This window comes from Melanostigma gelatinosum, assembly GCF_949748355.1.
Source record: "Melanostigma gelatinosum genome assembly, chromosome: 21".
NCBI lineage: Eukaryota > Metazoa > Chordata > Actinopteri > Perciformes > Zoarcidae > Melanostigma > Melanostigma gelatinosum.
Genome location: NC_136654.1, coordinates 6,532,883 through 6,550,173, shown reverse-complemented (window position 1 = coordinate 6,550,173; position 17,291 = coordinate 6,532,883). Strand labels below are relative to the sequence as shown.

The window sequence follows — 17,291 nt, the reverse complement described above, 5'->3', positions numbered from 1 at the left end:
CTAAAATGAAAACTTCAGCAGCATGGTGAGATCCGTTCATCCTGGTAAGGTGTCCTCCAGCTGCTGACAGTGATGCTCATGAAACCACTTGAGACGAGTTTATTGGAGTTAAGTCATCAACAACAGGGAATGAGCTTTCTGCTGATTCCTTCAAGTCACAATGAACTATTTTGTCAGCTTAAAAAACTGTTTCTCATCTTTTTTTTAAAGATGTACAAATATGCATATTTGCTCTCTTGCTGAAGGACGGGTGAGCAGATTGATACAAACATCTGTCTGTTGAATATATGGCTACAGCGTCAAATGTGTATGTATTAGTTTGTGTGTTTTAAGAGATACTGGTTTATTGCTTTTGGAGAGAGCCGGGTTAGCCGTCCCCCCCTCGTTTCCAGTCTTGTTTAGATAACTTAAAAGATTGCTGGTGGTAAACAAGAAAGTGGTATTGACCGTCTTATCTAACCCTCAGCGTGAAAGCAAATAAGCACATTTTCCCCAAAAATGTTCCTTTTAAATACATCTTTGTTTATACAGCGCGAAAACATAGTGTCATGAATAAAGATAAAAACTCTTGAGAACAATGACTTTTTTCCCCCTTTTCCTCAGATGAGCAGTAAGCGCTCCAGCAGTTTCCGACGGGCCATTGCTAATGGCCGCCGCACGCTGCAAAGGGAGATCCTGCTGGATGAGACGGGACTGGGTCTGTACAAGCGTTTTGTTCGCTATGTGGCGTACGAGATCCTGCCCTGCGAGACAGACCGACGCTGGTACTTCCACCAGAACCGCCTGTGTCCCCCACCTGTCTTCATCGCCATTGTCACCATCGTGCAGGTGAGATCTAGGAGGTGACACCATTGACAGTGAACTGAATATAGACGATCCTACCGATGCACTGATTCAAATGTTCCTGAAACATGGGCTGCAATATTTCACTTGAGCATGTGCTTATTTTTAGACTGTTCTGTTGGCTCAGTCGCTTCAGACCCACTGAAAAGATGTTCTGCCTTTGATCACACGCTTTTACTGTGACCTCGATATGAGCTGGTAACCCATTTGGGAGTCAGGGGCTTAGTTGGTGCATTTAATGCCATTCCTCCAAAGCTGAAACCCTCTGTCAGTCGGCATGCAAGGTTTTTTTGGGGGATTTTGGGACTTGGAAACCAGGTTAGTAAGCACCGTGGCCACCACAGTGACCGATTACGTTCATTTGGTAAAAAAGAGAACCACTAACATAGAAGCCCTCACAGACCACTGTCAAATAGTTAATGGTTCAACGGCAAAACTAACCTACAGCTTTTTCACAAAGCGTCATCATTTCCCCTGGAATCATCACAATTCACAGGAGAGAAAGCCAAGTGCTCTTATATTGCCTCCAAGTGGCAGTGAATGGTCTGTAATGACAATGAGGTTGTGATAATAACTGTTCACATTCATTTTAATTCACAGAGACAATGAGTCATTATTCTATGAAAAGAAATTAATGGAATTGAACCAGATGTGCCATTTATTTCTTTTCTGCGAGCAGTAATTGTCTCCACAAGTCTAATCAGCGTCAGCTGAGGAATGTAACGAGAGCGTGTAACGAGTATGTCAGCAAGAACTGACAGTTTGGTGTCATTTCTGTGTCTGTTGCAGATCATTGTGTTCATGTGCTATGGCATCATGCTAAACAAGTGGGTACTGCAGACCTATCAGCCCGACTTCATGAAGAGCCCCCTAGTCTACCATCCCGGCCACCGTGCACAAGTGTGGCGCTTCTTCAGCTACATGTTCATGCACGTTGGGTACGTTCACAAACCTCCGCTCGCCCGCTCATGTCGATGTCCGCAGGACCGGTGCCGTTCAAATCTGGCTGGTTGTTGCAGATGATGCACTCTCATTTGAAGTGTGTTGTCTTTCTGTGCTCTCTCTCCTCAGTTTGGAGCAGCTCGGGTTCAATGCTTTACTGCAGCTGATGATTGGCGTTCCTTTGGAGATGGTCCATGGCATCTTACGAATAAGTCTGCTTTACATGGCAGGAGTGCTGGCCGGTGAGTGTCTTTTAAAATAAGTGTTTTATTGTGTAAAGCAGCGGTTCTTAAAGCGAATGTCGCGGGTGCCTCAAGACGGATCCAAGGGTGCTGCAAGATTTTTTTCTTTTTCATTTGTTTCGTTTTTTTAATGAAGAAATTTAGATGAACCACAAGTTAGCAGTTTTACATTATGTTTGCAAACATATCAAAATGGAAGAAATAGGAAATAATAATGCAGCAGCTAAGATTGGTGACATGACAGCTCTACTTTTGAACAAAACAAGGACATACATTTACAAAAATGTTTTTAAAGTTCAATATGATGCTGCAGCCTCTTAGCCTGAAACTGGTGACTTCTTCTAGTATGAGTAGTGGTGATTTAAGTTAATATTTAACATTAGTTCATATACTGTATGTCATAATACATCGGTGCTAGTTTGTTAAGATATAGCAGTTATAACAGATATTCATGGTGTCATTTTTAGCTGGAAACTGTGTGTGTGTGTTGTGTGAGTGGACATGGGGCGGGGGAGCCATTGGTGTAAAGTGATGTAGCACATAGTTTAGACAATGTTAGCAAATGTTCTGACAGTTTGAGGTCATCTGCAGTGCAATATGGACAGTGTTGTCCCTTTTTTTAAAACAAAGACATAAACAGAAAAGACAGTTTATTCTCTGTTCAGCCCAGTGGCAAAAACAAGCACTCTCAGTGGACGGCGAGGAGTTGCCCAGAGCGATTACATTGCAGCCCGTTTAACTGCTGCCGTCTGCAGCGTTCCCATTCAATACGGGACCAATTCCACAAACTGTTGTCCCCATTCGTCACATGGACACAAAAAACATTGCTTGTAAAATACTGAAGTGACCCTTTAAAGAGCTTGTATTGGACCACACATTTGCTGTGTATGAAACAGCAATTCCTTTTAGGAAGTAATTGCTTTCCTTACCTTCAGTGAGGCTGAATTTGTGAGCATCTTGTCCTCAAGCTGACATCCATGAGTGTCCTGTTTGATGGTTTTGATAATAAATCTGGCCCAGCTGGTGGCCCAGATCTTTGAAAAAAAAGAATAAAAAGTGTCTCCAAACTAACTGCAGCGGAGTGATTCGTGGTGCCCAGAGGCTGGGCTGCAGCACTCGTGTCTTTGTTGACCAGAAACCTTATTAACTTTCATCCTCCTTCAAGCCAGTTGATGATTGGATTTATTTCTATCCGAACTGATTGTTGGATGTGGTTTCTCACTGCTGTTTGTTGCGGCTCATGCGTAGAAGTCATACCAACACCGCTGCAAAAACCTTTTTCCCCCTTTCACCATTATTTGATTACTGTCGAGAGCAGTAACATAATTAATATTGAGTTATATTGGTTTAATTTCCGTGACGTGAATTTTAAACTTTCTTTTGTATGTGACAAAAACTCGAAAATTCTTTATTTCTCTTTTCCCGTCTCTGCACGTACAGCAGTGAAATGGAGTTGAAGTTGCTCAAACCTCCTCTTGCTGTGTAAAAGTCAAACCCTCACTCCCCAATGCACACACACTCCTAACACTCGTGAATTATTGTAGCTTTGATTTATTTTTGCTATGATGACGGAGAAAAAGCAAGCGAGCACGGGACTCAGGGCAGGATAAAGTAGGAGAGTGACGCAGGGGTTCTCTCTGGGGAATTAGTCTAAGTGCAGTTTGAGATGCTGTTTGGAGATTTAAGCTGCGGCCGGAATCAAACAGGAGGAGGAAGCAGCGAGGAGATGCTGGTATTTGTTCCGCCCAGAGCCCAGAGTTGAACTGCATTCATTAGAACTGACTGTATTTAAAAATGAAATGTATGTAGTAGTGTAGTGTAGTAGTGTGTAACTGTCTGGAATTAGATTTTTTTTTTTTGCATTTCACTTTCAACACAACACAACAAATGACTTCCCTCCTAAGCTGTAAGGAAGAGCTGAGCTGCCTCAAGATCACAAGATGATGAACGACTTCCAGCAGCGAAGTAATTTCACCTTGTGATTGTGGTTGATGGAGTGGACGTTGGAGCTGTGTTGGCACAAATGCTGTGATCTATTGGGGGGGGGGGGGGGGGGGGGGTGAGTCCTTTAGAAAGGAAGTGCACTTGGACTCTTTGTAGGTGTAATTCTGTGTGTTTGGAGTTTTGTCGGAGGCAGTGGGCGTTAATGAAAGTTCAGTGGTCAGTCGGTGTCGTGAGGCACACTGCTGGTGAGGACGGCAATGTTGCACGGAGAGATCTTTAAGTCAACATCACGAGTTTGCAATCCTTCAAGTTGGCAAATATAGCAATAATTATTTATTTTAAGGTGCATCGTACAAAGTTGAAATGAAATGGCAACGAGCAAATGATCATTCAAGGCCTTGTTTGACATTTTCAGATTAAAAGAATATGAGACGCTCTTCGGAGACACATTTTTGCATGAACAGCCAAATTTTAATCGAATGATGAGAGCACTAAATTAAATAAATGAGGCTCCTGGCTGCTTTTATCTTAAACCTAATTTGAAGCTGAAGTTCATACAACAAACTTTATAGCCATACTAGCTGCCTGATCCTCTGCAGATGTACAGGTGGACACATGTATTTGTTCATGTACCTCCGTCCAGCCTCCCATTCCTCCTTTCACTGATCTATTTAATACCATCACCACCAACCATTGTTTATTTAAGGGAAAAAAAGACGAGCATTAAGGTCTTTAGCAATACCCTGAAACCACATTTATATGTGCATGTCTGAGTGTGTGAGTGTGAGTGTGTGTGTGTGTGCGTGTGTGTGTGTGTGTGTGTGTGTGTGTGTGTGTGTGTGTGTGTGTGTGTGTGTGTGTGTGTGTGTGTGTGTGTAGGTGTGTGTGCAGACATTTGTTCTATAGCAGGGGTCTCAAACTCATTTTCACTCCGGGCCACATCAGCATCATGGTCGCCCATGTTATTCTATCTAATAACTTCGACTTTCTATCTCATAATTTCGACTATGGGGATATTTTTATTATTATTAGTCTAACTTAAAAACAAAAACAAAAAGATTTTTTTTCTTTTTTTACTTTTTTTTTTTGCTGGCGGATTCGCGGGCCACATACAATGACGTAGCGGGCCGGGAGTTTGAGACCCCTGTTCTATAGTGTTTCACTGCCTCACACTTGCATCTTCCCTCAGTCTTTGTAAACTCACAGTTGCTCGCGGATGTTAGAAATTGCCCGTTGCTTTAGATTGCTGAGTGAAATTCTTTATTTTTCGTTGCCCATGGCTGCCTCATGTTTATATTCATGCAGTCTTCTTCTTGCTCACGAGTTCAATCATGACATCTGTTGCTTTCAAAAAAGGGCTTGCTTTCAAACCCAACCGAAATGTTTTTATTTTTGGTCAAATACTGTGAGAGTATAAAGTTGTTCTCGCAGGTATACAAATGCATGAATGCGCAGTCTTTATGTGGGAGATCATAAGAATTGCCATTTGAAAGAAAAGATAAGTAAGTTGGTTAAAGTGCAAGGTTTTTAATTGTGTAGGTCGGATGGCGCTACACAGCCGACCCTACGCATTTGTACACTTTGGATATTGCTCGGGTCCTGTACCGTAGTGCTGAAAATAAAGTATGACACTGTACAGTCTGTCCTTGGCTGTGTGCTGACAAAAGGAAGAATTATCTGATTGCGTTCTGCCGTTCAGACCTTGTCATCTCTCGCTTTGCTCTGCTGCAACAACAACCGATGAATAGCTCCACTTGAATGTCGCGTTTCGAAACATGAATACCGGTCGACACAACTCCAGAGAAGATGAATGTAAAATGCTGAGTCATGTTCAACGTTTCAGTCCAGCTCCACGAGCAGCTGCAATATCCATTTTTTCCATTTACTCTCTTTTTTCCCCTCCTTGCTCCTTTGGGTCTCCTTCTCTCGAGCCACCGTGTGCTTTAGGACATCAACAGGTGCCAAAACACCATGTTTCTCCTCGTAGCCCCATGTGAGCCCCAGGCTGTCTACCTGCTCTAACGCCTTACATTTGAGACGATCCAAGTCCTCCAGCAGCATCTCACAACAGCACTCTGCTGTGTCACCATGAAGAGGTTTTAGTGTTGATATACTGTAGTATGACTTTGTCACATAAAAATACCTGGGATAAAACCTCCACTTTGAATCATCTGATTTATGCTGAAATATCAACAAATTCTTGTGGAACTGTGTGTGTGTGTGTGTGTGTGTGTGTGTGTGTGTGTGTGTGTGTGTGTGTGTGTGTGTGTGTGTGTGTGTGTGTGTGTGTGTGTGTAAGACCCTTATTTAGAGTAAGCAAGTGTTCGTGTTTGTCAAGTGTCCTGCATCTTGGTTGTTGTAGTCATCAAACTCTATTTTCTGTTTGCTGTTGTGGAAAACCATCTTTTTTTCCTAAATATCTTAATTGGATTTGTTTTGTTTATTTTTATGGGGACAGAAACATACGCACAAAATATTCACGGAGCAGAACAATGCCACAAATCACAGCAATTAATTGGCAATGTTTGTCCCCAGTTGCATCGTTTCAGCGGCTAATACTTCTATACTCCTTCAGTAGATTATCAGAATACTTCTTCCTCCGCTGTCCCTTGGTAAATAAAAGGTTAATATAATATGCACCTGAGTAACTGACCTGTAAACCCAGAGAGGTTTCACTTTGTCACTGAGCACCTTAAGAACCTGTGGGCTGGCTCGCCGTCCTGTGGAGCTCGTGGTTTGAATTATGCAGGAGCATTTTCTCCCCCTCATGTCCAGGAGCCTATTATCAGAATGTGCTGTTTCCTGTAATACACTGACCAGCCAGTGTTGCAGATTACTAGCCTCACGCTGCGTGTTGGTGTCCTCAGTCAAGGGAAGGAAGAGACATATGGCCTGTTGGGAGATATATAGATGTAATGGAGATGTGATAGATGGCCGCATGTCAGTATAACCTCATTGTTGCAAGCTAGCTGATGTTGTCATTACTTAAAAGTGCCATGCCAAGTTCCATGTGATGTTTAATCCTTCAGCAGTTGATTAATGTTGTTCTGATATCAGGGAGGACGGCGGCGGTGTTGGCTTACCGCTGAGTGCAGTGTCAACATTTGTTTTTGACTTTGATGAAGTCGTTTGCCATCTTCACTCTTGACATCTTGAAAGTTACTGCCTGTGAGGAGACGTTTGGATTTCTTTTGGAAAATGGGGAGTTTTTGTTGGAGCAACGTTCAGTCAGATACACAGACCCTGATAAGTGAGGGCTAGAACGGAGAGAGGAAGCATCAGAGAACAGCGGGCTGGGTGAAGTACTCTCGCTGCCTCGTGCGCGTGACTCTGACTCTCAGGCTTTGTCTCTCTCACTTCAAGCGCCGGCGTGGAGATATTTAACAGCACCGTGGTTTGACCGGCTCGAGGTGAATCTGTTGTTTTTTAGGCCCGTTAGAGCTTGTGGAGTTGTCCTTGTGTTGCCATTGCCAGCTGAATACCAATTATTGCTTGCTCGCTCGCTCTTTGAAGGCCTGCTGGAGTGTTGCTGTGAGTGACCATGCAACATTGTCAGTAAACAAGGTCAGATTTATGTCTTTTTAGCCAACCTCAGCTGCAGACCGCTATATGGGTACAAGCCCTGATGTTGCGTACGACTTAAAGAGTCTGGTCCTGTGTTTCTGAAGTACTCCCCTGGTGCTGAACTGAGCAATGAGGAGGCAGGGTAACCTTGGTGAGTTGCAGAGGCTGCCAGAGTGATTATGGTAATTCCCAACCCCCCCCCCCCCCCCCCCATCCAACCCCCCAACCCCACAGTCAACTCTTCCGAGGTGACACCGATCTCACTTCCTCCACAACCAGCCCCCTGCAGCCCCGCTGACAACAACACTGAGGGAGATGAATATTTCTACTGTAACGCAGCCTAATTGAAGGTAGCCCGTTGTGTGGAGCGAGCCCACTGTGTTTACGAGTGGCCATTTGCATCGACTGTGTGAAGCCTGGATCGAGGACGGCAATATTTGTCGCATTACACTCGGTTAGATTCAGGAGGAGTCTATTTCTCTGCTCCGTTTAAATGACCTTTACTTTGGTGTTTAGTTTGTCCAATAAAGAAGCACGTCACACTCGCTGTAGCCAACGCCGCGGCTTCATAACGTTGAGCACAGGAAGTGTTTTCATGCTCTTTTTCATTGGGATGTAGAACTTGAGTCCAATATCAAGTCCAAGGTCAGCTATTGTGCTTGTTAGCTGAAAGGCAGTCGTGAGTGATAACCGCGTTGGTCGTGACAGGAATACAGCTTTTTGTATAACGGCTCTTCTTCCAGAAACACAACTCCAGGAGCACGTTTGCACGTACGCTCGCTAATTTCCAAATTGTGTCTCTTTGCTTCTTCAGTTAAAGGCATGCTTATATGCCCACACACACTCACCCAGATCAGATATGATGATACTTTCCCACTAACGGCTGGTGCTGTGCTCCTCGTCTCTCGGCAGCTCGGGGGATGTGACTTGCGGAGACTATTGATTTTTCCTGATGCTCTGGGGTAGCATACATATTATCATATTTTTCCCCGTGTGGCAAATTTGGACAGGGCAGAAAACTGTTGAATAAACAGCATCAATCTCTACGGAAACCAAGGGCAAGGTGTGTTTGCAGTGGCCATGTTGGCACACTGTGAAAATGATGAATTGTATTCGTTCCTCCAGGCCAGAGCTTGGCGTCGATGACGCTGATTGTTTTCATGTTTCCTTTTTTTGTGTATATGTAGACATGAGGGGTCCTGGTTAATATTGTGTTTCTGCAGTGCATGAGCACAAAGGGTTTGCTTCCCTCCCGCCTGCGCGCCAGCAGGGCACGAGGAGATGGATGGAGATGTTAGATCGGATGAGGACTGATTGCAAGTCGTTCTTCTCCACTTTAAGGAAAGCACCAGCGACGCAGATGATATTTCGCTTATCGCTTTCTGTCTGGATCACACCGACGAGTCTATCTCCCTCCCAGGTAGAAAATATCTTTAATAGAGCTCCAATCTCATCAGGCATTTCCCCAGTGTATTAGCCAACAGAGGCAGCCCTGTGACTGCAGGGGTGCTGACTACAGCGCATCTCTGTGCCGGGCCACAAAGATTCAATGCATACGAGATAGATCCGTCTGAGGCGAGTGCACACAAACACTGCAACTTGACTCTTAAAGGCAACAATCCCATCATATCAACGGGCAGAGGTTTCCCTTACTGATGCTGTCCTCTGAGCGTTTTACTTTACTATTAAAAAAGATGAAATGGTAATCATGAATAAATAAACACACAGTGTCCTTTAATTGTCCTCTCCTGAGTCATTTATTGGCTGGCCAACCAAGAAATGCAAATCAATGAATATTAATTAACTCAGACATCTATCTGCTAGACATGTTTACAAATGAAGTGTTAGGTGATATGTAGTCTTGCTTCCCCGATTACTGTCTTAACTCCTGACGAAATATGTTTTCATTATGGTGTCTGTGGGTTAAAGCTGCACTAATTCATATTTTTATATTAACATACCGAGCAGCTGGTTGTAGCAAAAAAGCTTGCAATAAACTGATGAACATAGTTGAGCATTTAGCAGTTAAAGAGCCAAATATTTCCCTCAGGAGTTGATGAAAACCAAACGGAACTAAAAAAAAACGAGTGAATATTGGATTTACATTCGCTGGGTTGCCTGAAGCACATCTCCAAATGAATACTGATGTTTTTTTTAGTATCAGCTAGATGTAAACTGCTTAAATATCTACCATATCAACTTCATCAACTGAGTATATGTCCATGTTTACAGCTTGTTATGCTGCCTCCAAAAAAAATCAATAAATGCCGGTTTAACTTGCGGGTATGTGTTACCCACTTTTACACAAAGCAGTGAATGCATTCCAAGACCAGTTCTGAATTTAATAAACATGCAATATGATAAAAAGCACAAGTTGATCTAATATACCATATGTTTCCTAATTGCAGTCCTATAAACATCTTTTTCGACAAAATGTGATCATTAGAAATCAGCTACATTTCTCCAGGGACTAGTTTAAATAGTCTCAGTAATCACAGTTGATAGCGACCCACACATACAAACTCTAGAGCGCACACAGTGAAAAGGTTTGTAAGTGTTTGTGCGGGGGCATATTTTCCAAGGATTAGAGGATTTTCTTTTTATTGCAACATTTACTTTGCTCCAGCGCAGCCTCAGGGGCTGTCAACCCCCAGCCATAGGTCAGCTTACCATCCCTTGTCTGCACCTTATCCCAGAGAGACCGAAAATACAAAGTCGACCCGTAGCTTAAGGGCAGCCTGGACTAGCAGTAATGGTGTAGCTAGTTTAGTTTGACAGAGAGGCTCAGTTCCCAGCGCTGCATTGGGGATTATACTGCGGTAGATCACAGCCCTGAGTGTGGGGTTGACTTATACTCCACACAAAGTATTTTCACTGTCTACACTGCGGTGCACTTGTGGATGTTGCAAGCTCACGAAAAATATTTGAGGATGTTGATGATGACTTCAGGATTGAAACAATAAATAATCTGCGCATGAGATGTCATGTGTGTAATCGCACAACTCACGTCTCAGCCACTGCTGAGTGCGAGAATCCTAAATCTTAAATCCCTCCTAAGCAGGAGAGCCCACATGACAGGGGTGTTTAATGTTCATACTGTATGAGCCTCTCACCAAAGCAGAGCGAGCAGGAGGCGAGAGCCGTTTGTTTCCTCCCTGTGGAGCCCAGCTCTTCCTCTGTGCCGGAGGTCTCGGGTTGTCTTCTCCTCTTCTTCACCCACAGATGGTTGTGTCACATCCCTGAACAAGTGTCTCCAATGAAGAGGTGATCCTGGCTGGTGTTAACTGTCATGTTAGAAACCGAACGGCTCTTAAAAGACTGTTAAAGCTGCTTTATTTAACACATTTGACACATCTAATCATCACATTTTAATCAAGTTACAATGTGTAATGTGGAGGGGGGTTGATGGTCGAGGGTTTCCCCCGAGTCTGCAGTTCCCCTCAGCAATGAGCGTTAACTTATTGTTATTCACTTTGTTAAAGCAGGAAAATGAATTCATTAAATTGTAAAACTTAATTGTACTGAATTAAGAGCAACAAAAGACAAAATTAACTCACAAAACCCTCGACTCTCATATTCTATCAGTATTTCATCAATACATCTCCCAGCTCCACTGCTCTGAAGTAAAGGAACTGAAACAAATTGTGAAGCTCCAGAAAGGACTAAAAAAAGACCAACTCAGATGTTGATGCTGCTCCAAATTTAAATTCCCCTTCACTTTGAAGAGACCGGAGACCACATACTGTATGCTACACTGTGTAATTGCAATTTGGTGGAACCTCTAAAAATGGAGCACTGTAAATCTCCTCAAATCTTCAGCTGCAGCGCCAACCTTCATATGCCCCATAAATCCATGTGAAACAGCCCAAAGGCGTCGGAGCAGGGCGAGATGAATGACTCAGGATCGCGCTCTGATTACCATCTGTCTTTCCGTGATCATCACTGCCACCACGGGCTGACGAGGCGTTCGTTAAGACGGTGTTTACTCTGTGCAGCCACACAACGCACGCACACACACACACACACACACACACACACATAATATGAATGTTACAACATGCATTATAAATCCGAGATCACAACTCCAGCAAACCCCAACTGTGATTAAAAAGAGACTGTTTTGTTTTATCACTCCTCTCCGCTTCCCTTATCGGCTCATTTGCATAATGAATAGTGGCTGACGCTGTCCTCATGAGCAACTGCAACTGGGATTTCTCCTGCTTGGAATTCTGTCCTACTTCATATAGTGTCACTGCAACCTGGTGGATGCACTGTGCTGCATTCGGGATTGTAGCTTCATACACTTTCAAACGCACACTGACTGCTGAAAACAGCTGATGGCTGCATTCTGTGTGGTCCATTTCTTTGCCTTTTGGTTGAGTGCATTTTTTTGTTCTTCTCATTAGAAACTGGACATGCGTTACACTGAGATACAGAGCAATGGACATGGCAAAACGTTTCCTTTTTCTACCTTCGAGAACGCACACACAGCAATGTGACAGACCAGTGTGAGCTCCAACACTGGTCTGTCACATTGCTGTCACATCCCACAACTCTTCATTCATCTTGCCTTGACCAGGGAGGCAGTCATGTGACCTATAGATCACCAGATAGTAAAAATATAAATTATACTATCCGCATCCTTTTTAAATAATATACTATTTACAAAAAAGTAATATCCCGACCCCTAAACGACTGATACTGAGTACCGACACAACTGTTTTTGATTAATCATTTATTAGTTATAAAATGTAATGCAAATATTTAGTAGTTTGAATGATGAGAATTGGGCACTGCACTAAAAATACATTTTGGTGACAAATGCAAGTGACAAATAATTGTCTTATGATTGTAGATACCCCCCTGAAATTTAGCAATTGAGGCCTTCAGGGGGTCTCAAGTGTCAATCAACGGATTTCAACATTGAGGAAACTTCAGAAAGACAGAAAAAAAAAAGTTAATATTCAATATTTTCACCCATCAATGGGTTTTGATGAAACACTGTAACAATAAATAACTTTTTTTTGTGTCAGTCCCTGAAAATTGAAGAGCAAAAAGCATTGCAGACTTACAAATTTGCACTGACATTCAATATGCATGCCTGATTTAAATCTGAGGTTGAAGAGGCTGTTTGAAACCTTTTAAGGGAATAATGAGTTTTCAAATGGCCTTAGCCTCCTTCCAATAGTATGAAAGGCAGCTGCAATGTGATTAACCAGAGGAATTGAAAACAATGTGTGTAAGTGCTCACACCAGGAAAGTAAAGGACAAGAAATGATTATTGTTCATACATAACGCTATGAATTCCTTTAACATGGATGCAGTTATAATACACTGCAAGTGTGCAATCACTTTTCAGTACAGTGTGTCATAATGTTCACGTCGTCGTCACTGCACTTTTCATATTCTAACTTTTTAAACAGAACATTTGGCTTCTGTCCACTTCCACATATCCCAGATTACATTTTGCTCATGAATATAACATAATCTTTAGAGCACACAAAATTGGAAATTATCCTCTTCAGTGAGGTTCGCCCGTGTTCTCCTGACCTCACTTTGATCAGGGATCATTCTTAGATGGACTTTTTTTAATTGCAGCATCCTGGAGGAAAATCCAATTCGGAAATATTACATTTCAGTTCTTTACCACTTCAATATAATTAGTCAGCTGCAGCTTTAGCAGACTGATCGCCGACAGGAACAGCCTTAATAACACAGAGCATACAGAGTGTATGTGAGTGTGTTGTGTGTTCTGGCTGTGAATTTAAAGGGCATGTGAGGGTGAGAAACTTTTATAGAATTGCTCCTCGGACGGTGACTTGAGCTGCTGCGTGATGAGTAATCTGACTCCCTTTGTTTTGCCCCTCTGCTGTCCTTTGCTCACACACACACACACACACACACACACACACACACACACACACACACACACACACACACACACACACACACACACACACACACACAAACTGCATTGCTACTCTCCCTTTCTTACATCTATGCTCCTAATGTCTGTCTCTCTCACTCTCTCTCTCTCTCTCTCTCTCTCTCTCTCTCTCTCTGTCTCTCTCTGTCTCTCTCTGTCTCTCTCTGTCTCTCTGTCTCTCTCTGTCTCTCTCTGTCTCTCTCTCTCTCTCTCTGTCTCTCTCTGTCTCTCTCTCTCTCTCTCTCTCTGCAGGCTCGCTGACGGTGTCCATCACTGACATGCGTGCTCCAGTGGTGGGGGGCTCCGGAGGGGTCTACGCTCTGTGCTCTGCGCATCTGGCCAACGTCGTCATGGTAACTGTCATCATCATTGCCTCCATTGTTGCGTTTGAAAGCAGTTTTCAGTGGTGCCGAAATGTCAGAGCCATCCACGTGGCGTGAGATGGACACCCACCACACTATACAGCTACTATGCTGTGTGTGTGTGTGTATGTTCTTCTTTTGACAACAGATGTTTGTTGCAGGTTTTCTCTGCTACAGTCATCGCATCGATTTGATGCATATATCAGCTTTTGGAAATGTGCCATTGAATATTCCATGTGGACCGCTTTGGAGAAGCTCTTTGAACTTTGTTGAGTAGCTTATTCCACCACAACATGTTTTCAATGTGCTTGTCGTTCGTATCGATGAATCTAAAGTGAACTGGCTTCTATTAATTATTGAGACTGTGTTTATTTACGGCCACTGAACAAACAAGTAGTGGATTCCCTCGATATGCTGCTCGAGAGCTTCTTTTTTTTTTCTCAGTATTTATTTGTTTATGTCAAAAGGTTTGTATGTGAAATGCCTTCCACATTCTCTCCAACTCTCGAGGCGGTGTTACATCTGACGAATCACTTTAACTAACGCTGCTGTTCACCGTGGACAGCAGAGATACCAGCAGGGATAGAAACATGGTGTGCACAAATTCAGCTTTGCAAGAAATATTTGGCCTTACGTGTTTAGTTTTTATATTTGTGTCTTCTGATCAGCAAGCACTCTTTCTTTGAGTCTCTGAATGATCCCCTGCACCTCACACACACACACACACGCACACACACACACACACACACACACACACACACACACACACACACACACACACACGCACACACACACAAAGCAAATTGCCTCCCATCAGAGAGCAGCATCACCACATCACACCCAGCTCAGACTTCCTCCTCTGCACCACTACGTTGACCTCTCCCCTCCATTGATATTAATCATGGATTTGTGGAAATATACAATCTATATATCCTCGCTTCAGTCGCTTGCTTTTAAATGTATGGCAGGTTTTATTCATATTCTCCCGTCTTTAATTTTGCATGCCGTTCACCATTTATTTTGGCCCTGGGTCTGGTCCTATTCCCACAACTAAGAACTTTTAAGGAGGGATGGGATTGGTACAATTTTTCATCCTAGGGAGTAAATGTCTTATTCCAACTCAGGATGCCATTGTTCTTTTCCCCCGGAGAATCGCAACGGCTATTTATTGGCCCATTTTCCCCGTCTGTTAAATGATCTTAGTCCTAATTAATGGCGTGCCACTAGGCTGGAACCAGTAGAGCAGCCAGGTGTATAATCGCGTCTGTGTGTAGTGTGAGTGCTGCTTCCTCTCTCTTTCAGGTCTTAATATGTCCAGAGGATAGAAACTGAAGCATTTCTTTTGCTAATACACTCATATATTTGTGATGGTTGTTTGTGTCGTGATTGTTTATGCTGACGAGACACTTTTCGCTCTGCGTTGCAGAACTGGGCCGGGATGCGTTGTCCATACAAGCTGCTCCGCATGATCCTGGCGCTAGTCTGCAGTAAGTTGTCCAGATTTACTCTCAAAGCCCTGCACTTGTGTTCTCACTGTTGCTTTTTATATTGAGGATATATATATAGCTCTATCGTTGAATTGCGATTGGGCATAACACCTGTTCACAATACAAATGTCTCAGAAACAGACCTGCTACTCAAGCTGGGTGAGAGGCTCCATGGTTAGACATGTTGCTTTGTTTTCAAAGCATTTGAGTCGTACCACTTGTCCGTTTTCTCTCCACGAGGACCGATACACTGTGACTTTCATCAGTGAGCAATATGTTCCATCCATCTGTCCCGAGCCCGACGCCCCCGAACTGAGAGAGCAGCGAGTCTCTGCTGCAATGTTTATTTCCTCCTCAGTGTTTTACGAACAGGGAATTCAGCTTTTCTCAATAAAATGTGACACATCGTGTTTTGTGAGTACTGTTACGACTGAATTAACATTTGCTCTGGTTTTATACTATGTGTTAAGTATTCTTTTCAGCTAGGACTCTGGGAGAACAGCAACAAACGGCAAATAACATTTGAAAGCAATTTTTTGAGTAAAGATCCATTTAAATCCTCCTGTGAACTTTCTTTGTCTGCAGAAGTGGACTTTGATAAAACACCTACTTCACTAAACAGTATAGCTCAACTTTAGGCAATTATATAAAGTCAATACCGAGCTCGGCCCTTTACATGTGGTTTTACAAATTACTTCTTTTCTTAGAAGGATGATGACAAATGTTGTGATTTTTAAATAAAGTGTAAGTTACAGGGAAAGCCAGATAAAGCCGTCGAAAAGTTGCACACCAGTGAAACCAGAAAACACAGTATTTAATGTGCAGACATGAGAGTGGTATTAATCTTCCCATCTAAAACTCTGCCAAAATAAATAATTCTCTTCAAAAGCCATGATAGAACAACAGGACGGCAGTGTGGTCTGATGTCCTCGCAGCAACAACCATGAGCAGATACTAAGGAGGTTCTGTCTTCCATCTCTCCTCTCTCCTCTCTCCTCTCTCCTCTCTCCTCTCTCCTCTCTCCTCTCTCCTCTCTCCTCTCTCCTCTCTCCCCCGCAGTGAGCTCAGAGGTGGGTCGGGCAGTCTGGCTTCGCTTCTCACCGCCGCTGCCCTCCTCGGGGCCCCAGCCCAGCTTCATGGCACACCTATCGGGGGCCGTGGTCGGTATCAGCATGGGGCTTTTGATTCTGCGCAGCTACGAGGAGAGTCTGCAGAAGCAGTGCTCCTGGTGGGTCATCGTCTTCTCCTTAATCACCTTTCTCCTCTTCGCCATCTTCTGGAACATCTTTGCATATGAGCTGCTGGGGGTGCAGATACCACCTCCTCCCTGATGAAGGCCCCCCTTCCCCCCCCCCCCGCCCCCCTCCACAGGCCCTCCTCCACATACACACTGACCCCAACCCGGCTCCAAATAGAGGTTCCCCTTTGACCATAGTTAGCATTTCCTGTCAAGTTAGCCCAAAATGAAATGATATGAAATCATTCAAAACTAAAATCGACCAAGAATCCTTTTTTACAGGTACTTTGCAAATCAAAGAAATATGTCTCTTTTATTAAAGAGGGATTACAGTAGCAACAAGTACAGGTGAAAGTCCCTCAGATCCATTTCAAAGAGCATTATAGCTTTTTATATATACGTTGAAAACTCATCCACATTACCAGCACTAAACTTTGAGTGAACGTTTTTTCATCAGCCGTTTCTTTAACTGCGTCTTTCATTGACGGAAAGAAGAATCTGAGTTCTTGACACATGCCTGTGGTTAAAAGGAAAGGGAGGAAAGGAGTGTGTATGCGTTGGCGGTGACGATGCTGACCACACGCTATGAGAAATAGCGTATGATTGAATGCAGTATGATTGCTGATATGAATATTTGAATTCACAGCCCTGCTGCAACTCACAGGGACTGTGACTTTTTGTTGAATTGCTGACACACTGATTCAAAACAAAAACAAAAACAACAAACAGAACATTTTCTTCAAA

The 17,291-nt window shown here is 43.3% G+C and overlaps 1 protein-coding gene across 2 annotated transcripts in view; it reads left to right on the top strand.

Annotated features, from left to right (window-relative positions):
* rhbdl1 (rhomboid, veinlet-like 1) overlaps positions 1–16,641 on the top strand; it is a gene marked incomplete at both ends in the record, with an annotated part of 28,596 nt that extends 11,955 nt beyond the window's left edge. Inside the window, 6 exons of one of the 2 annotated variants that reach the window (XM_079293613.1) lie at positions 604–828; positions 1,633–1,781; positions 1,915–2,027; positions 13,714–13,814; positions 15,250–15,310; positions 16,370–16,641. In XM_079293613.1, the coding sequence (XP_079149739.1) occupies positions 604–828; positions 1,633–1,781; positions 1,915–2,027; positions 13,714–13,814; positions 15,250–15,310; positions 16,370–16,641 (921 nt within the window). The remainder of the gene's footprint in view (positions 1–603; positions 829–1,632; positions 1,782–1,914; positions 2,028–13,713; positions 13,815–15,249; positions 15,311–16,369) is intronic. The other variant, XM_079293614.1, reaches the window with a different exon arrangement.
* Between the last annotated feature and the right edge of the window lie 650 nt (positions 16,642–17,291).